Genomic DNA, 21,856 nt, shown 5'->3' on the forward strand with positions numbered 1-21,856 from the left:
CAAAGCTGGCTACCTAGAACACTGTGGAAAATAATTGGTTTAAAGTGATTTTAAAATACCTGCTTCCCCAAGTCATTAAAAAATAGATGCATTCTTTGAGGTAATTTATGATCATGTTTATGTAACTATGAAGAATGCCTCTTAAAATACTTCAAGAATTATGTGAAGAAATATTTAAAGTGAATCTCTGCTTAAAGCCATCCCTCCTCTGGCACTTGTCCACTTGTCCATATGTCTGGCATAGTTATTAGATGATGATAGAAAAACACATAATAAATTATTGTGAAAGTTCAGAAATGAAACCACCTTCCAGAGTCAAGCCTACACAGTAAGTGCTTAATCAATGGTTGATGAATGAACAAACCGATTGACAAATTCAGCTTCAATTTCACTAAATATAAAAATGAGAAACTAAATGATCACTGAGGTTCCAATCAATCCCAAAATTCAAGTAGCATTTTTCCCCACACACAAAAAATACAAAACATATGCATCAGTTCAATTTATTTAGTCTTGCCTAATACATGATTGCATTTGCTCTTTAAAAGGAACACAAAGTATAAAACTATAAAAATAATCCTGAAAGTTATACAGTTTTTTTCAAATTATGATTTTTAAAAGCAGCTCTTTTAAAAGTGATTGCTATGTGCCACAAAGAGTCATAATAAAATGCAAAAGATGAAAAAACAATCTTTAACATAGAAGCCAATTAGCCACAGCTGTATTAAATATAAGGAAATTGAGCAGAATTACAGCTTTATTTCTGCTGCTGTCATCCACTACTTCTGTGGTGAAATTAAGGAATTTTATTGAGACTTTTAACTGAATAAGTTTGTCACATTACCAATATTATAAATCAATTCTAAACCATATCTTGAGCATTTCACAAACCTTGGGAACATGATACTTTGGGGATTTGATAATGACTATAAATATCACATCCTTTTTTTCAAAAACAATAAGGCAAAATAAAATAAATAAAATGTACCATTTTAAAAGTGTACAATTTAGTGGCTTTTAGTACATTAGCAATATTACACAATAATCACCACCACCTTGTTCTAGAATATTTTCATCACTCCAAAAGAAACTCCATGTTCATAGTCACTCTCCTCCTTGGCCACCACTAATCTAATCTGTTCTACAGGCTAGCCTCCTCTTGGTACTTCATATAACTGGACTAGATAATGTGTGGCCTTTTGTGTCTAGCTTCATTCACTTAGCACTCCCTCCCCATGAGTACCATACTCTTTTGCATTGAGGATAAAGACAATTATTAATGTAAATCAAACTATTAATATAAAGCATGAGAAAAAATCCACTGGAAACTAAACAGCATGAGGTAAGTGAATGAGACAGTTCAGTTTTATTTTCACTATGGACTGGTGCTTAAACAATGATCAAGTGAACAGTACAATTTTACATTTAAATACAAAATAAAAATCTTCAGAATTCATGTCCACTGAATTATGAATCACTCAATGCAATTTCATGTTATGGCTGTTTTCATAAAGCTATTGGAATATTGTAAGGAGTCAGTACCTTTCTCTACTTATATCAAATCCCTTATTTTATTAGGAATACAGGTAGTAATTTTTAAATCATCAATTGAATTGATGTAAAAAGATGGTACTATTATTTCATTTTCTCTGGAGTGATTTAATAAATATGGTTAAGCCACACTTAGGTTATAAAATTAAATAAGCATTAATTATTATTAATATAAAAAAGATTTCAACAGAAAAAAATGTTCTACGACAGCAGAGGGCAGGCTCTCCTTTTAAACTTCAATCTTTTGAGCAATAACAAATTTATTGCTACGTTCTCATATCAGTAGGCCTTAGAATTACTATTTTAAAATGTAAAATTAATGTCACCTTTTGACTAGGAGTGCAAAACACTCTCTGACTCGAGTCAATTTCTGTGCCAAAAGTTGAATACATTTATCAACTTTGCCTGTTTAAAACATTGAGGGGGGGAAAATTAAATTCTAACTATGTATATCAGAAAAAAATAAAAATTAAACCTGATGAATGTGTTGGGAAAGGACGTGACCTGATGATTTTGGTCCCAAGATTTCAACAAAAATGAAGTTTTATTACTTTCAAACACATAAACTATCACTACCACTAGAACTAACCATGCATTGGAGAATCATTTCCTTTCATATCTGCATGCAAATGAATTAATAAAGTGATTTTGGAGATACTTAAAATTATATTGGTGTTGGGGGGGGTGGTGAACATCACATTTCCCTTGTCAGTTTGCTTCAGGAATGCTTTTCTTCGTAGTAAATAATAGAGCTTGTCAAAAAGATTGAAAAATTATTTTAAAAGATTTGCATCAATTAATTTTACAGAGCATGTTCATGAACCTATCTTGTAATCCATTTCTTTGTAGTATTTTAACTTTAAAAAGTTACTATCCACATAATACATTGGAATATCAAACATTCTGAACATAAAATGTCCATTTTGAAATGTTACAAGGTACAAAACACCTCAAGATGTTATCCCCCTTACCAAGACATATTGATCAATTTTAATGATTGTCAAATAAGTATATATTACAATAAATTTATAGAATTTCTTCAGTCACTGATGCAATAACATTTTTGTACAACTTCAGCAAACTGCCTAATTTTGCAAAGGATTTTCAGAGCAACATATCACACCTCATTCATTTCTACTTTTATTTTGCTATTACACCAAACTTCTTTCCAAAACACAGAAGGAACCAAATATTCTAGGTATTTATTCTATTGATAATTACCCAAGTAATTTCCTTTTGTCTAAATATCCCTTCTCTTTCTACATTTAAGTGGGAAAGTGACCTGTTTCAGGGCACATATCATTCAGAGATGAGATATACTCATCAGTACAGAAACATTCAGTAAATCAATATTCTCACCCATAAAATGCGAGGTTGATCTTTTGAACTTGATCCTTTAACTAAAAGGAAATAATTAGGTAAAAGGTGGCTTCAAAAAGAAAGAGAAACCATTCTTCCTTTTCTCTTATTTACTAAGGACTTCACTAGAATTGGCCTAACTCAAACCTTCTGGAAATGTTTTAAATAAATACTAACAAATCTACCAGTAAATTAAACACATTGGAATAGATGTGTGGTTTACTTTAAAGGCATAACTAATATATTCAGGATTCCTAGGCCTTATGAAATGTTAAATAACACTACTCACAGCAGCAATGAGATAACCAGTCAGGCACATATCAGGAAAGATCTTTCCATCAAAAACATTTGTCCAGAGAACAGGGGCAAATTACTCCCCTTCTATTGCACTTCTAAACAACCAACTCTGTAGGTTCCAGTCATATTACCTCCTAATATGGTAAGTCATGGAGGAAACACATTTTCAATGTTTGTGTCACTTTTCTTTAGGAAATTTTAAAAAATTAATAAGGAATAGGGTTGTGGCTCGGTGGTAAAGCACTTGCCTAGCATGTGTGAGGCACTGGGTTTGATTCTGAGCACCACATAAAAATAAGTAAATAAAAATAAAGGTCCAGCGGGGCATGGTGGCACAGGCCTGTAATCCCAGAGGCAGAGGCAGGAGGATCCTGAGTTCAAAGCCAGCCTCAGCAATGACAAGGCCATAAGCAACTCAGTGACACCCTGTCTCTAAATAGAATAAAAAATAGGGCTGGGGATGTGGTCAGTGGTTGAGTGCCCGAGTTCAATCCCCTTTTCAAAAAAAAGGTCCATTGACAACCAAAATATATATTAAAAATAATTAATAACCATATGTCTTTTCAGTTTGGGATGCAAAACATGGATAAAATCTGTTTGCATTTTTCACCTACAAGTATTCAAATCCCCACAAGTAAAATCTGTTATCAATATACTAATACAAACTACTGTATCTTCAAGGGGTATGAGAAACTCTAGTATGTTAAACATTACTAAGACCCCAATATCCAAAGTTAAAGGACAGATGATAGCAATAGCCTTAATGGAATATGCGCAGACAAAGACCAAAAATAATTCTATACTACTGATAAACCAGAAAGTCGATCTTTAATCTTATTGATAGGGTTGAAGGGATACCTACAAATACTTTAGTAGGATTTAATTTGGAATTTATCTACTTCTACGCTCTTTGCTCATCCTACAATTCTAGTACGTTCACATCACTCGGCAACCACTAAACAAGTGTGACTATGCTAAATGTTAGTACTAATGAACTAAAATGTACTCTATTCTTGCCTTTGAACAGAAGAAACACCATAAAATACTAGTGAAGTTTAAAATACTAGTAACAAGTTTTTATACCCAATGTATTTTCTCATATGGCTCTAAGACTGAGACAACATATATAATTTAACTATTAACACAATCATTACTCTTAATTTTGGATTATACATTTGTACATACACATATATATCCATTCTAATAAAACATCAGAGGGTAGAGATAGTATATCTTCCTCTAAGATCTTATAGTTTTTTGTGCATCAGAATCACCTGGAGACCTCATTAAAACAGACCATTTGTTCTTACCCCAAGTGACATGTGAGGGGGAAAGGAACACAGAGAAAAAAAGAGAATGAAAAGAGAGAAAGAGCAAGCAAGCTATTAAGCAGTATTGGGAAAGGATAAAGAGAATAAAAGTGAATTTAGATATTTTCCTTCATTTTGATGCTTGCCCTTTATCTTTCTGGGTAGCAAAGACTTAAGCAATCAACAAAGACTTTGCAAATAAAAATCTACTAGGTCAACATACAAACCTCTTCGTGCTTAAGAGGACAAATAGGAAGTTCTGGTTTCAAGTTTAAAAAAAAAAATAATCATGCCACAATCTCTTAGCAGCCTTTTAATATCTCTAGATGGGCCTACTTTCAAGACACTCAAGGGGCAAAGAAAATTAAGTAATAAGTTCTATATATTACAGAAAAATTTAGAGTTCACCAGTAAAACCTGAGCTAGCAATGATAATCAACCAGCAACTCCTGTAACAGGCAGAAGAATCAACATTCCAGAAACAGACTGTGTTTTGAATTCATTGAACAAGTATTAAAATTTTATTTAAATGAAAGTTTTTCTTTTTAAGTTAATGAGACATATAAGGGGAAAATATTAATTTTATTAGAACTTAAACAAATGTTGCACAGAGAAAACATTTTAACAAAATGATATGGTGGCATAACAAAAAAGAGAACAGGGAAAGGTGTAAAAGAAATATAAGGTGGAAAAATGTTAAATATTTCATGATTCAGTGTGGAAATAACAAATCTAAACCTAAAAACAATGGATTTTTAAAAGCACAACCATAAAACAAAAAGTTAATGCCTGTGCTAGGCTAACCACAAACACATTCTTCAGTAAAAGCTTAACAAAAGGCAGAGTAATACCTTATAGTATTTGATATCTCATTTCTGACTTTTCCACAGAAATAGAGACTTCTTATGCAATTCAATCTCAGAATTAAAATGATAGTTAAGCACTGAGAAGTAAGTATTCTACTAATTAAAATGAGAACTGAGGCAAAACAACTGATGAGTCTTTAATCCTATATTTTTGAACTATAATAAGAACTTGATCCAACCAAAACAAATCTTCAGCAATTCAAAATTCTCTACTGCCCAAGTAACACCTCTGCCCATCCTGATTGCCATATATGGGAATCATGGACCAGTGACCATAAAACACTCTCAGGGACAAACGTAGGAAGTAAAAATATAATTCAGTGTTGACATTTATAACCAGGAAGCTCATCACCATTTTAGCTTACCACATGCCAGAATTTACCTAAGACAAATTATTTAAGTATATGTCTCCATCTTTGCAATGTTTCCTAAATACTGATACAGCAAATTTATTCATTTTTAAAGTGACCACATCAAGTTAACAGTATAAAACTATAATAAAAAACTTCAAGAATAGGCTTTTGAATATTTCTCTATCCTCCCTGGATCTTTTCATGAAGATACAACTCTTACTTTCTGGTAAAGAAGTATATAGGAAATTAACTTGGAAATGTTTCAGAGAGATTGTCAAACTATGCAGGTCTCTCTGCTGGATATCTTACAAAGACAACATTAAATTCACATTTTTAAATGTCTTAAAACAATATAGCTGTATTTTTATAAACTACAAAAGGCAAAATTTTAAAATGCATATGAAAAAGTTAAGCCCTTTGCATTCTGAATATTTGAAATGTATTTGCAAAATATGCCAAATTCAAACTTAAAATGAGGTATATTTTTGTTCAAACATTAAATGTTTAGCAAATACACAATAACATGAATGGTTTCCAATTAAATTCACTGGCTTGTTTTTTGTTTGCATGTTTTTGCTTTAACCTGCCATAAAACACATGGCCACAAATCTCTGGATGTGGCATTTAATAAAAGGGAAAGCTGCTTGTGGTCACTCTGTATAAGTTTTAAGAACATAAGATGAAAACATCTTTGTGAATTATCTTTAAAACATTATAAATAGCATTACCAAACACTAGTTGTAATTTTAAATATTATGTAAGTATATTGGAGATCATCAGTGCATCAATAATTGTCAGAGGGGAACGACTAGATAATAAAAAACTTTATAAGGATCTTAGGGCAGTGCTTAAGCAATTGAAAGTGTTCATCTGAAAAACCTATGCAGCAAAAATTTGAATCAAAGTTTTGCTTTTTTGATTGTGTGGGCTTAACCCATAGAAAACATGAGGAATAAATTGGTCAGGATCTTGTTAGTTTTAAGAAGCAAAACATTTAAGAACCAAGATATGCACACCATCAAAAATACTAATTCTGAAAATTATGTAACTAACATTAAATCACCCTGTCCAGCAAGTTCCAAAAATGCCACACATTTCAAACATTAAGGCGATTATTTTTCCAACTAAACAGTACTTTATAAAAATATATATCACTTCAAAACATATATATACATAATGACATTACATTTATCTAGCTGTACTCTTTAATACATTAATAAAGTATCACATATTACAAAGAAATTATACTAGGTGCTTGCATGTGTATGCAAGTAGTTAAAGTACAGGTTTTAAAACTGAGCGTAGTGAACGTCCTTCTTTAGTGAGTTCTCGAGTCACACACATACATGGCAATGGGATTGCTTCCTCCCGTTTCTCTATGATATTGTAACTGCATTTCTTCAAGTGGTCAGCCATGCTTAAGATGTCAGCAAATTTCCATTCATTAACTGAACAAAATGCAGTACTGAATCGCCATACCTAGAAGAGAACTCTACTTTAGATTTAAACAAGTCAATTTACAGAAAATCAAAATGTATTTCTTGCTCTAACTGCATATATATCTTGTTAGAGAAACATCCAATATAAAGTTTCAAATAGTTACAAAATTTAAAGTAAATCCATTTTCAAGTAAATTTGTCAAATTTATAAAGACAACTCACTTCTATGAGATAATGACTTCAATACATTTAATAAACAACCCCTCCCCCCAAAAAAAGGACAAAACCCAACATTAAAAATTACTTCCAACCTGGCTTACTGGACAATTTTTTAAAAATCATAACTTCATAAATTCAAGGCCACTTCCCAGAATAATATCTACTATGCATTATTCTTTTCCATCTATTCAATTGCCTACACAGAACTACACATGGTCTTGATATATTGAATAGTGTTTCATTTCTTCTCAGGTTCTTCTCCCATTCCTATTACACCACAAAGTATACTAAAAATCACTTATCTTTCCACTACTCACGAATACTGAAGGTACCTAGTAATACTCAGAAACACATTTGTTGAAATGCTTCTAAAAATTTACATATAGTTCCTATAAAAGGGATCCTATTTTCATTAAAAATGTGTCTTTAACTAAAAATGTGTCTTTGTTAAAAATACGTTTTAGGGGGCTGGGGATGTGGCTCAAGCGGTAGTGCGCTCGCCTGGCATGCGTGCAGCCCGGGTTCGATCCTCAGCACCACATACAAAGATGTTGTGTCCGCCGAAAACTAAAAAATAAATATTAAAATTCTCTCTCTCTCTCTCTCTCTCTCTCTCTCTCTCCCTCCCTCCCTCCCTCCCTCTCCCTCTCTCTCCCTCTCTTTAAAAAAAAAATATGTTTTAAGGCAAAATGCTAACCTTCCATCTGTGTACATATGTCTATTGGTAAAAATATGGGCACTCCCTGTTTTTTCCCTAGTCAGCAGCCCAGGCCCAGAAGCACTAACATCTTATTAGTGCAGCAATGACCACTGTGACCCCATCTCATCATTACAATTGAAAACAAAGCCACCCAAACAAAAGTAATAAGCATGAGAGCAGAATAAGGGAGACACATAAACATGAATCAGACAGGAAGGTCTAGGTATCCTAGCTGAGTTTATCAACAGGCCAATGTTTAGTTAGAGAACACAGAATGTAATTGTCCCTTGGTATCTGTGGGGGATTGGTTCTAGGACCCTTCCTTGCAAGAACCCAAAATCTGTGATGCTCAGGTCCCTTCTATAAAATGGTATAGCAATGACTGTTGTGGTCCCCTTATATAAAGAATATTAAAAACAAAGCTACTGACTTGCACAAATTATGTATTGATTCCTCATCTGCTAAGTAGGGATAGTGGATTAAATAAGTTAATGAAAGTAATGATGTATACTATATACCATATTATACGTGGAGATGTGGATATTAGAGATAGTATATTCAAAGACCTTAGCAAGAAAGAAAACACACCAGGAAACAATAAGCATGTCAATCTTGACTGGAGTGCAAAGTGACAAGAAGAAACTGAAGAGGTACGGATAAAATTATGAAGTTTTTAATGTTTTATTAAGGACTTGGCCTCTATCCCAGGGGAAATGGACAAATATTAAAGAGTTTTAAGCATTACAATAACAGTATAAAAACTGTATTACGAAAGTATGAATATTCTAACTCTTGTATAGATAATATGTTGGAGTGGGGCCCAACTGGAGGAGGAAGCCCCGCAGGAGGAAGCTGTGGTATTAATCCAGGAGAGAATCAAAGCTTAGACTGAACTAGGAAAATGGCAGTGAAAGAGAAGAAAGCATAGGACTTCAAAATTACCTAGATATGGCAAAAAAGGGGGAAAATATCAGTCAAGCCTATCTCCCAGATCCCTGGTTTAGGCAAGTTGGTATACTATGATGCCACTCTCTGAGATTAAGAAGAGTAGGGGAATAGAGTGAATTAGACATGTTGAGTCTGCATAAACTGTGGGGTAATCAAGGAGAGATATCCAGCAGAAGCTGTGTGCAGTGGGGTCTGGAGCTCAGTAGAGAAAAAGGTCAGTTTATAGACATGTGAGTAATCTGTGTAAATGATGGCAATTTAGAAGACTAGATGAGATCTCAATAAGAGTTATAAAATCTCCAGAAGACATTCTATCCTTTTTGTTAACACCACTGAAGAAGGATAAAAAAAAGCCAGACATAGAGTTCCATCCCAAAGGGGAGAGAGATACCAAATCATCCAGAAAACAAAAACACACAGAAACACTGAGCTAATGAAGCTTTCTGCCACCGTAATTACCTTTTGGCAAAAATCATAAAACAATTTGTGTGTTCATTTATTGGTCAAAAATCCTCAAGAGAACAGAGAAGTAGCTGATGGAGAATTCAGCAAAGTTGGAGCAACAAGTAAAAGACAAAAGCTAAGGGTGCTAAAAATAAAGTAATCAGAAATTTGAATACTATACAACCAAATGTTTCGTTTATCAAAATTGTTTCCACTTCATAAAATGTGAAGTTTCATATTATAAGTGTTCTAAAATGAAAACCACCTTTAATCACAGATATCTGTAATACCTTTCCTCTCCCATGGGATAGTGCCTCAAATACAAGGTAGACAAAAGTCGAGTACTATAAGAGAGAAATGGTGGAGCCCATACTTGTTTTAGATATGTCTAAATCTCTAGCTCCAGTTCTCAATGTGTTACTCTTTTGTACTGTACTAAATTCAGTCTCCACCCACAATATCAAATTCTATTGCTCTATCTTTATCTTATCTCACTTCAGCCTAAGACACTTTCTCATCCATCCACTCATATCCCCTGGCCCCTTAACACTCCCCTGGACACTTACTAGAATGAATATAGCAATAGCTGTGCCTTTTTCTCATCTCTCTCCATTTGGATTCCATGTGAAACAACCAAGTCCCAATAAAGAAACTGCTAAGAATGGAAAGAAACTGACCAACTGACAAAGTAAGAAAAACTCTTCTCCTAGCTTCTTCCATTGTCTAATGGTGACAGTGTTTCAGATGGAGCCCAAATTTAAAAAGAGAGTAAATGAAGGAAGTTATTACAAAAGAATTGAGGGGGTAGCGAAGAGCTCATCTGAAGAAACAGAAGTGGCCTTTGCCATATTAGATTAGAATTTATATTTAGGAAACAAATTTCTGCAATAAATTTGTGATTATCACAATTCTAACTATTCTAGTTCTTCATTAATTATCACTTTAAAAATGTGTCATTATATTAACTTAGTAAATTTTAAGGATGATCAATTTTTCAACAAACTATTAACTATAGCAATTCAGCAGCATTAAAGTGCCTACTTCATGTCCAATAAAGAGATTGACACAATTAAGATTAAACTAACCTTTTCCTTTATCTGCCATGATGAATTTCCTTCTGGATACTTCTTTTTCCCCCACTGTAGTATGACCATTCCACGAGACTGAAGCAGACTGCCACACACATCCCTCATTAACCTGGACACACATGAGAGCTGGCATAAACTGAAGCCATCGAGAAAGCCTGCAATATGTTGTAGGACCTCAAAGGGAAGACTACTTAGATGGTCATTATGTAATCCCAACACACAGTTTCTAGAAGGTTCTACTAATACTGTAGATACACGTGGCTGAACTCCAAATGACCTCAAATGACGGTCATGTATAATCTTTGCTCCTTGTGTTGATGGACAAAATCTACGCTGAGAATAAGTACAACCATAATAGGCTAAAGGGCACCGCTGTTCCATCCAGCCATTGAGTCCAGCATGAATGTCACCATGTACATTCTTAAAATGTGAAGAAAATTCTTTTCTTCTAAATAACTGTCCACACACAAAGGTAAACATTGAACGCTGCTTAGGTTGATACCTAGCAACACATTCCAATACTAAATCCAACCCAAGTGTCTGAAAAGGACTTGGATTTGAAAGCTGGGGATTGGCATGATCACAAGCTGAAGCTGAAGCTATTTCCCCAACCATTGTATTTGTAGCTAATATTGCAGATGGAAGCGAAAAAGTCTGTGTCCCAAAGTCAATATGATATACATCAACCATGCGACTATCAGATATACCCCTCCCACCTGGAGAATCTCCTAGACAGAACAGTAATGCTGCTGTAATCAGATCTATTCCTTGGAGGCCCATAGGATCTTCAGCAACTTCCAAATCTGATGTATCTACTGCTTTATCTTCTTTTGGTTTAGACCAACATGAATTAGAAAGAAATTTGAATGAAGGAGCATGACTGAAAGATAAGACATCCGCATTCCTCAAGTCCCCTAAGTCTACTTTTCTCCAATACAGTCCTCCTTCATCTTCATCATCTGGCATGAGGATATGCTGAACGGTGCCATTAGGTAAAGCACTGGAGGGTATTACTTCCCTAAGTTGTGCTGCTACTGAAAATGAACTGGAAGATTCTGCAGTACCATCTGATGCCACACATTCTCCATTTGTTAAGCTACTTTGTTTTGAATCAACTTGAAAATTCTGATCCTGGTCTTTGACCTGTGTACATACATTTTCCAAAGGAAAGCCATTACAAAGAACAGAAGTGCCATAAGAACCTGCATTCAAGTCACACAATAAATCACTTGAACCATTTTGCTCAGACTGGGCATTCTGACTTATGCCAGTATGGTCGATTCCACCTACTGCCCCTCTCTCATCCTCGTAAGGATGATCCTGGTCTTTCAAGTTTCTATCCTGCAAACTTTCTCTGTCATTTTGTTCTTCATTCATTTCATCTGGGGTAGTATGAAGACTTGTATTTAACATGCCAATGTCTCTTGTGGCAGTATTCAAGATATCTAAAGCAGCAGCCAAACTTCTGGTTGTTTCTACAGTAGCTTGATAAAGTGCACCATAAGATTCTTCATCAACAGATACCAAACCATTAGCATGTGGTATTTCAGAGACACTGGATTTAACTGAGATTTGTTCTCTAGGTTCAGATACTTTATCAGTAGCTTTTGACATCATGGTGGCTACTTTGAGAGATTCTAAGAGCATCCTTTGGTCTTGAAGAGCCAAGGCCATATCTAATTGAGCCACTTCATCAACATCTCTGCTTAGATTTTCATATGATTTCCGGTCCGCATAACTAACTGGCCATCGGTTCCATTCCATAGTACAGCATACCACACTTGCAGGACACATTTCAAGATGTTCAGCAACTTTATTTCGGGTCATGGTAAAAGGACATCCAAAGTCACTATTTAAGCAAGGCACTCGTTCAAATGGACACAGAAGTCGGTGCTCATTAGCTTTACAAGAATGGAAAACTGCTCCACAAACCAAAGGACAACCAATCAAATCACAGGAAATCCCAGGCTCTGGTCTGGTCATACACCGTCTACTGACACAATTCACACAGTGTGAATGCTGCAGCTCCTCCTCCATAATGGTCAGTCCAGCTCTAGTGTTAAAATAAAAGAGAAAAGAAAAGTTAGACAAAAAGTGGTTGATTTTCAAACTGCTCAATAATATAAATTAAATCACTGATTCATCGTATCTTAAAGATACATATAAACATATTTAACTAATTTTATATTTAATCAATATATCTTGAAACAACTTAAGAACTTCAAGTAACATTTGAGTATTTTAAAATGTCATAAAGAAAGTACTGACATGTGGGAAGTATACAGCATGTAAAAATATACATAAAAAGCATATTATGTCTTTCAAAATAATACTTAAATTATAGTACTGTGTAGTATATAAGTTAATACCAATAACAAGTTAATGTGTATTTCAACTTTCAGATTTTAGAGGCTGCTTTAGTTTTTGCTTTCCTTCCTTTTCTTTTTTATAATTTTCCCAGTGTTGGGGACTAAACCCAGGGCCTCATACACACTAGGCACACACTCTACCAAGGAGCTAAACCCCTAGCCCAGCTTTTACCTTTTTAAAGTGATTGTGATATGCCTGATATTGCAGAGACATATTCATATTCCATACTCATTTCAATTTCATTACTATTACCAGTCAAAACTTTACTAGAAGTTTTCTTTTTATTCTTCTAAATATATGAATTAACGTACAATTAAATCTATTAATCTCTCCTTCTACATATGCCTAATAAATTCTCTAACAAATTAGCAGGGTAAGGCTTAATTAAAATACACAGAGAATTTATCAAGAAAATAAAAGTTCTAGCTCAAGCTCTGTATCTGTGGGTAAAACACTTCTAAGGACCTCAGTTTCCATTCATTCATTACATCTATTTATTGTTTAGCTACTCTGTACTAGGCACTGCACTGGTGTGGCAACAAAGATTTACTGAAAAATTTTTTTACTGTTTTTTTGGGGGGGCATGGGGTCTTGCTATGTTGACCAGACTAGCTCCTGAGAAGCTGAAATTACAGATGTGTGCTATCATGACCATTTTTCAATATAAAGACTAGTAAATCATAGAGCCTTTTCTCAAAGAGCAACAACAGGAGGTTGGTGACAGTAAAAATCCTATCACATTTATAAAAATAATCAGTATGGATAGGGGTTAGAGAAGAATGCATAGTCTTGAAAGATGAATTGTCTTTAAGTATGGATCAGTAAACTGGTAAGGGAGCATTCCATGCTAAAATAATAGCCTGTGCAACTGAAAAGAAGCATGAATTGACAAAATATATTAACTCTTCCTAGTATTGTTGGGTCAAGGTAAAATATAAGGTAGAGCAACGAGGCCAGGTGGGAATAAGGCAAATCATGAGAGCTATATGCTACTCTAGGGAGTTCAGATTTCTAGTACTTGTAAAATAATATCAAGACATTACAGATATTTAATGGTCTTTCTTGCTTTTTAAAGCTAGTATAGAAAGCATAAGCACATTTAATTATAAGTGAGCTTATTCAATGAATTTTCTATAATTAACATTTTTATTGGTTTTTGTTAGTAAAAACAAAGTATACCATATTCCTTTTGCCACCATTCTTATTTGCTACTCAACCACACGTTCAGAAAGAAAACAAAACAAAAATCTTCTAATTTCCCATACATTGCTGAAACTTCTTATCTGACTTTATTGTTACTAATCCTCAATAAAACTGCTCTATTGAGATCCTCCTAAAATTAAAGGGCGCTTTTTTTCTTCCTCAGACCCCCATCTTCCCTGGCCCTAACATTATAATGACTAATCCCTTCTTTTGAACAGTCATCTTTCTTTACTTTACATGCTGTGTACACTTCTCCAGTTTCCTAACTCTCTGGCTATTCTTTAGTCTTCTCTTAAAAATTACTCTTCTTCAGGGTTCCAAATTATTCAATCTATACATTCTCCATTCATTCTATAAATTCTCTCAATTTTTTCCCAAGTCTCAATTATCAGCCATATGCAGAAAACTAATTTATACATCCTGCTCAAACACCTCTTCCCAACTTCAGACCTCTCCTGCTAATTATTTATTATGTGTTTGTGCTTGTGGATGGTATGGAAAACTCAACTCTATTATTTCCCAAATTAAATTACATTGTAGTATTTAATTCTCTAGAGAAGAAACAGATTCTTTTTTTTTAAAGAGAGAGTGAGAGAGGAGAGACAGAGAGACAGAGAGAGAGAGAGAGAGAGAGAGAGAGAGAGAGAGAGAGAATTTTTAATATTTATTTTTTAGTTCTCGGCGGACACAACATCTTTGTTGGTATGTGGTGCTGAGGATCGAACCCAGGCCGCACGCATGCCAGGCGGACACAACATCTTTGTTGGTATGTGGTGCTGAGGATCGAACCCAGGCCGCACGCATGCCAGGCGAGCGCGCTACCGCTTGAGCCAAATCCCCAGCCCCAGATTCTTAACCCATTTTCTTCACTCATGAGTAAGAGTTACTGCTAGTTCTCTGGGGTTTTTTCTAATAAATTCTATCTTGGTTCCAAGTGGCTAAAGTAATTGCTCCCCAAAATGCTACATCTTTTTCTCTAGTTGAAGCTTGATTCTAATGGAGCTTTTCCTAATTAGGAATGTTCAGAGTCGATATTATGATATTCAATGATATCATGACAAAAGGTACACATTCAACACCAACACTATGTTTTTACATTGTTTTTAAATTACAAATTATGAATTAAATACTTATTTTTACTCAAAATATTTATAGGCAAGTATATAACCTATAAATTAAAAATAGGCATGCTAAAAGAATCATAATAGAATGACAAGTTAATGATAACAAATGCTTGTAATTTAAGCAGATATTCACAGAAACTTTAATAAGAGGACAATCTTACTGAGGGTCACACTTTGAAAACAGCTGTAGCTGTCTTATTTTGTAACAACTAGACCAAGTTCATCCCACATGCTGAAGGTTATAAGCTTGACTGTTACTAAGAGAGAAACCTAAAAACAAGCAATTTCAACTGAAGTGACCACTGCTCTAAAGACTTGTAGTGACAGTTGATGTTACACTACACACCATCACATGATGACACCAAGCAGAACACATCTTAATTCAATTCAAAAGTATTTAAAATAGCAACTGTTGGGGCTGGGGATGTGGCTCAAGCGGTAGTGCGCTCGCCTGGCATGCGTGCGGCCCGGGTTCGATCCTCAGCACCACATACCAACAAAGATGTTGTGTCCGCCGAGAACTAAAAAATAAATATTAAAAAAAATTCTCTCTCTCTCACTCTCTCTCCTCTCTTACTCTCTCTTTAAAAAAATAAAATAAAATAAAATAAAATAAAATAGCAACTGCTGAAATCCTGAGTTAAACAGCAACAACTTTCAAAAGGAAAGTAGAGGGTTCTCAAGCTTCAAAATAACTAGCCTCTTTTACACTATTCCCCTCTGAATAAGAATATAAACAATAAAAATAATGGGAAAAGAAAGAATCCATAGGTACAAGTCCATAATGCTTATTATGTATTGAAATAGACTTAGAAGAAAAAGAGAACACTATTTATTTTACTTTATCCTTCTTTGCATATATCAAGTCTCTAAATCCTCATAATGACCCAGAGAAAACCGGTTCAGAAGTGACTTGCCCAAGAACATTGACCTGGTTAAGTGGCAGAGACGGCAGCACTTAAATCTGTATCTGATCAATATACAAGGGCAATAAGACATGTTTCCTTATTAAAGTTTAAGAAAATAAGGCAGCTCTTCAGTAACCAGTGATTCAATTTTAAGATGTTATTTGCGGAACGGAGATTACACAACTTTGCTTGTGGTTTATTCCAACACTTAATCACCCTGTGGTCAAGAAAGTCTTTTTGGTCCTTTCTAATTATAAAAGCATATTACTTTGCTTTGAATGTATGTGTTTAAAATTATTTTTAAAATAATTTACATTGGTAAGGTTCAACATAAACATATGAAACATTATTAACTTAATAATTCTCAAAATAACTTTACAAAGGAGCAATCACATTAAATTCCATTTTATAATTAAATATATTAAGAATAAGAAAATATAACAGTCATGCTGGGGAGCATTCTGGGGGAGAGAGCCCTCAGCTTCAAAATTTAAAGCTTTCCCAGATCCATCTTCTTTTTAATCAGGATTGCTGGCCATCAAATTAAAAACATCTTCATAAAATATTACACAACTACTCATAAATCCTGTGAAACAGGTTTAAAACCATCAATCCCTGATTTCTTAGTGGAACAGTGACAGAGCAGGTCCAATTAGAAAACATGTTGCTCAAATTAAAGGATTCAAGTTCAATTTGAAACAATTTGAAACAATGTTTTTTTGAAGAATCTCTTTCCAATCAGGATTTTTACCTGCCAAATCACATCTTTACTAATTTACACTTAAATATGAGATACTGGAAAGTTTTACTAGACTAAAAACTACTTGTAAACAATGAAATGCAACTATTTGTAAACAATAAAATGCTTTACAATATTTTTATTTATTTATTTATTTTGTCTAACAGACATTCCTTGCCAACTCATATTCTGTGGCTGACAAGCAATCCTTAAAAATAGTTTTAAGACATGGCATTTTCCCATACAATGAAATGAGAGCTGGTCATTTAAGGCATAGAGATAGTGCCCCCCAATATTTTTTCAAATTCATCCAAATGCATATGGAAATAAGTAAATGAAGAATTGTAAACCTGCACGATTTTAAATTATGCTAATATACTCAAAACAGATGACTACCTCAGGGCTGTTCTTATTGTCTGCTCATCTCCTAGACAGACACAGATACACAGGCTTCCCCTCCCCACATCATGCTAACTCAACTCTTTGGTCTCTGCTTTAATATTACCTTTCTATGTACCCTAAAGCAAGGTAGGATCCCTTACTATGTGTGTTCATTATACAGCTGCACTTTCCCTGATAATACTAATGACAACTCAAAGGAAATCATTATTCTGTTTACTATCTCTCTCCACAAGAAAACTATAAGGCCTTTGAAAGTCAGGACCATCTCTGTCTAATTCATTCTTGTTTTCTCTGCATTCAAAACTCTGCCTTGATTACAGATTCATGTAAACATGGGTATGAAAAATTATAATAAAAGAAAATAGTAAAATGGGGTTCCAAAACAAAGAAAAGGAAATATCTACCTCCCAGTAGTTCTATTATTTTAATTCCCTAATCAGCCTAGCAGGCTAGTTATTGGGACAATAAAAAGGCACCAGGTTCGAAAATAAAAATAAGTAAATGTCTGCATATGCTCAGATGCCATAGTAAGGTACAAGGTGAGGAAAAACTCAAAATAGGAAGAACATCAGCCTACTGTTTAATATTACAATTAACATGGTATTAGATAAAATAAAAATCTACTTAAACAATAACATGCTGTTCCAATGTAAGGCTGATGTGGAAACAGATGTGTTCCATTAATCAACCATTATTACAAGAAAGTTCATAATTGAAATTTCAAATTTAGCAATCAGTTCATCTTTGCATAGTCAGAGGTATTAATGTACAATAAGTACAAATACTTGCTGAATGATTTGCTTATCAGGTACACTCACAGTTCTAAAGATCATAGTAAATCTACACCTTTGCAGGACATGGTATTCACTGTTTTAAAAAGCAGGCAGGATGGGGGTTGTAGCTCAGTGGTAGTGTTTTTGCCCTGTTTTGCAGGGTCCTAGGTTCAATTCCTAGCACTGAAATTAATTAAGTAAGTAAGTAAGTTATTTAAAAAGGGGGAAGTGGAGGTGGCTAACCAAGATAAGAAATATACTGTAGTTCAATTCCCACCTCAAAGCACATGCTCCCATTCCAAATTGGCTTACAGGTTACAAGGTATATTCTTTTGTTAAACTTTGATCCTGGCTTTTTAAAATTTTTCTTCAAGTGTTTATCCTTCCAAATACGATATAATCAAAACATACGTCTTCCATTTCTAAATATGGTCATGGTCATGAACAGCTCATTCCAAAGTGAAAGTTCTAACTACTTACAATGTTCTCCACTAAATAAACAAATGAAATTATAATAGACTTACATCAGAAATTGAAATAATATTAGTAACTATTTAATACTCAGACGAGAGCCTAATTGAGTTGATACTTAGATTAAAAATAATCCACCCAAATGCGAAAACTCAGTTAATTAAGATGAGTATAATGGTACAGGGAATGGGCTTACAAGGAATCTTAGTTTTTTGACCTTGAGGCAACTAATCTGCTCTGAAAATAATCTAGAACTCTGTGAAGTTTGGTTACAATTACATGTGTGTCCAACAGGATATAAACATGTAGGTCTCAGAAACAGATGCAATCCACTTTACAAAATAGCCACATTTATATAAAGTTTTATGTATAATTATTTTTATGTGGTCGTTTAAACTTACAAAACTTACTAAATGCAGTTTGTGAGGAAGTACTATACTCCCGCAGGTCTGGAGTTAACATTACTCAGTGTTTAAAAAAAAAAAAAGATTTTTTTTGGTAAAAGACTTTTTTAATTGAGGTGTGCTTGTCTGTATCTAACATCCACCTACAGCTACCTACAATACAGAAGTGAAATCTCATCTATTTTATCTCAATGAACTTGAATTAATACACAGAACGATGAAGATACATAGGCAAACTTCAGTTTTCTTATTCACAAAATTCCACCCACTTCTACTAGAATCTCACACACACACACACACACACACACACACACACACACAAATGGTTTATTTGACCACATTAAAGCCTCAGGTAAAAAAAAAAAAAAAAAAAAAAAAAAAAACCTGGCAATTTAAGAAATTAGCAAAACACCATGTTATCACCAATTAAATTTCTACAGTGAGAAACAGTGACTAAGCATAAAGAAGAGTGATGCAGCGAAAACTGTACACTGAAATTTACCCCTTAAAAAATCCTAAAGGTCTATTTTATGCTACTCTTCCTTTGGCCAAGTCGACAACTTCACTACTTTGGAAACCCTTACAGGAGGAGCAAAGGCAAAACACGTTAATATAATTTACTGGGTCTCTAAAGAGTACACGTAGTTCTGAGATTTAGAAAGTTTTAAGTTTTTTATTAAGAGTTTTAAGTTAACCTACACTGATATCAGAATGCCCATAAATAACTTCATCTTGGATCACAGTCAACAAAGTAACCATGGAATAAAAGGTCAATTCCTTCCCAAGCATCTTGACTTAACAACAGCGCTCAGAAAGAAAAACAAGAGAAAGGGAGAGAGGAATGGAGTACTGGAGCCGTGGTAAACATGGACTGCTCGGTCACGTTAAGGGACATTCACAGACTACTTAGAATCCACCACGCGTTCCGCGTCCCCCTTCCAAGCAAAGTACTTCCAAGGAGCAGGACACGGCACAAATATCCCCGCAGGTCTGGAAAACCCAGAAATTCCCCTTTAATAAGGACCGACGCTAAGACTGATCCTCCCGCTTCCAAGAATGGAAAAGTTACCAACTTCTCTCATCCCGCGGAGACAGTTGATGATGCCTCCCAGTCTCACTTAACCCGTTTGTCCCCAAAGAACACAACTTTCTAGGAGACAAAAGGAAAGCTGCTGGGTTTTCGAGGTCCTCGGACTTCGCTAAGTTACACTCCCGGCTCGCCCTTCCTCTGCACGCAGACACCAACAGAGGTGCCCGGGGTCGGCGCCCGGGACTCGGGTCGCCATTTGCCGACCGCCTCAACGGCCGGCCACGCAGGCGGCCCGGCGCGGACAGCGGCGCGGCGGACGCCCTCCGGGCCGACCCAGGACCCGCGCGGGCCGGCCACCGCCGCGTTACTGCCCCGCGGCGCGCCCGCGCGTCCAACCCCGCCGCCGGCCTCGCTCGGCCCCGCCGCCGCCGCCCCCGTCCCGCTCAGCGCGGGCCGCGCCGGCCACCCCCGGGCCTCCGACACTCACCGGCGCGCGCGGCCGAACCGCGGCCCAGACCCAGGCTGCCGTGGCCGCCGTGCCCGGCTGCTCCGCACTGTCCCGTCGCTGCCTGGAGCCCCACACCCCCGTCTGGCCCGCCTCCTCTGCGCCTCACCCCGCAGCCGGGCCGCCGCCTTTTCTCTTCTCCGGGCCTGTTCCAGCGGCAGCCACCCTCCTCCCGCGCCCCGCCCCGCTCCGCCCCGCCCACCAGCCCCAGCCGGGCGGAGACGCGCACGCAGGGCCCATCGGGAACGCGCACGCCGCCCTCTGACTCCGCCGCGACCACGAGGCGCAGAGCGGGAGAGTCATCCTGGAGAATCGCTGCCCTGGAGCGTCTAGCCCGGGGTTCCCGGCGCGCCTGTGTAGCTCCGGGTAGTACTACCAAGTCCTGTTCAATTTTAGAATCTTACGTTCTTGGAAGGACTCCTAGACCCCTATTTCACAGTTGAGAAAACAGGCCCACGTACAGTGACTCGTTCTCCTCGCTAGACGTAGGAATTGCAGCTTATCTCCCCAGGAGCACAGCGCGGTACTCTTCCCATCAGCTCAGATTCGCAGGAAATGGGTCGGCACTCGCTGAATCTTTGATGATTGCCACCAGGGCCCTTCTCGCTGGCTTACCTAACGTGTTCAAGCCCTTGGGATTTACTGTCACTATTGTGCTGTGACCCGTTTTCCCCTGTAGGGTTCTGGCTGGATTCAGGCAGCAGAGTCATTCTGGAGCCCTAATGGGGAATACACAAATGTCTGCGTCAGTGAGGGAGTGAGACTTTCCCCTGCCAACTAATTTAACTGGGGAGAGAGCTTGAAAATGAGTTAGGAATAGGGAATAAAAGGAGAGATATAGAATCTCAAAGGAAGTGCCCGAAATGCAGGAAACCCCCACGAACCATTGAAATGTAAGAAAGTTGCAACTCCCAGGAACGAGCCTAGTCTGCAAAAGTAACTCGAAGGCAATGCACAAGCTCAACGAAAACGGGTTGAAATTGGGTAGCTCCACCCTGGCTCCACCTCTAGATCAGCCCCTAGCAACTAAATATTAACACCCCACACCAACCAGTAGCTGTCTCTCCCTCTGTAGCTAGCCAGCATTCTCCTTTGAATGCATATTGCCTTGCTCTATCTTAAAGGCATCTCTCTCTCTCCTGAGATTGCCCCCATTCTCCTTGACTATGTATCTCCTTTAATAAAGAAACCTTGGTCTATGCCTTTGGCTTGTGCTCAAATTATTTTCCATCAAGTATGCCAAGAACCCCACTGATCCTGAGTCGAATTTCGTTGTCGTAGTGCCCTCCCTCTTCCACACCCCAGTCTCTGAGAACTCCTTAAACACTTCTTTGGAGGCATCTCTTCTCTTGT

At 36.5% G+C, this 21,856-nt stretch overlaps 1 protein-coding gene across 2 annotated transcripts; it reads right to left on the bottom strand.

Moving 5' to 3' along the window:
- Positions 1 to 489: 489 nt before the first annotated feature.
- On the bottom strand, positions 490 to 20,765 carry FBXO30 (F-box protein 30). Of its 2 annotated transcripts, none has more exons than XM_081295795.1 (3): positions 20,486 to 20,765; positions 10,572 to 12,627; positions 490 to 7,215 (listed from the first exon to the last, which is right to left on the bottom strand). In XM_081295795.1, the coding sequence occupies exons 2-3, from the start codon at positions 12,609 to 12,611 to the stop codon at positions 7,012 to 7,014; spliced, it is 2,244 nt and encodes a 747-aa protein (XP_081151921.1). In that variant the 5' UTR covers positions 12,612 to 12,627; positions 20,486 to 20,765; the 3' UTR covers positions 490 to 7,011. The 2 variants fall into 2 exon arrangements, with proteins under 2 accessions (XP_081151921.1, XP_081151920.1); XM_081295794.1 differs by lacking the exon at positions 20,486 to 20,765 and adding an exon at positions 20,042 to 20,445.
- Positions 20,766 to 21,856: the final 1,091 nt, after the last annotated feature.

This window comes from Spermophilus citellus (genome assembly GCF_964194105.1).
Source record: "Spermophilus citellus genome assembly, chromosome: 5".
Taxonomy (NCBI): domain Eukaryota; kingdom Metazoa; phylum Chordata; class Mammalia; order Rodentia; family Sciuridae; genus Spermophilus; species Spermophilus citellus.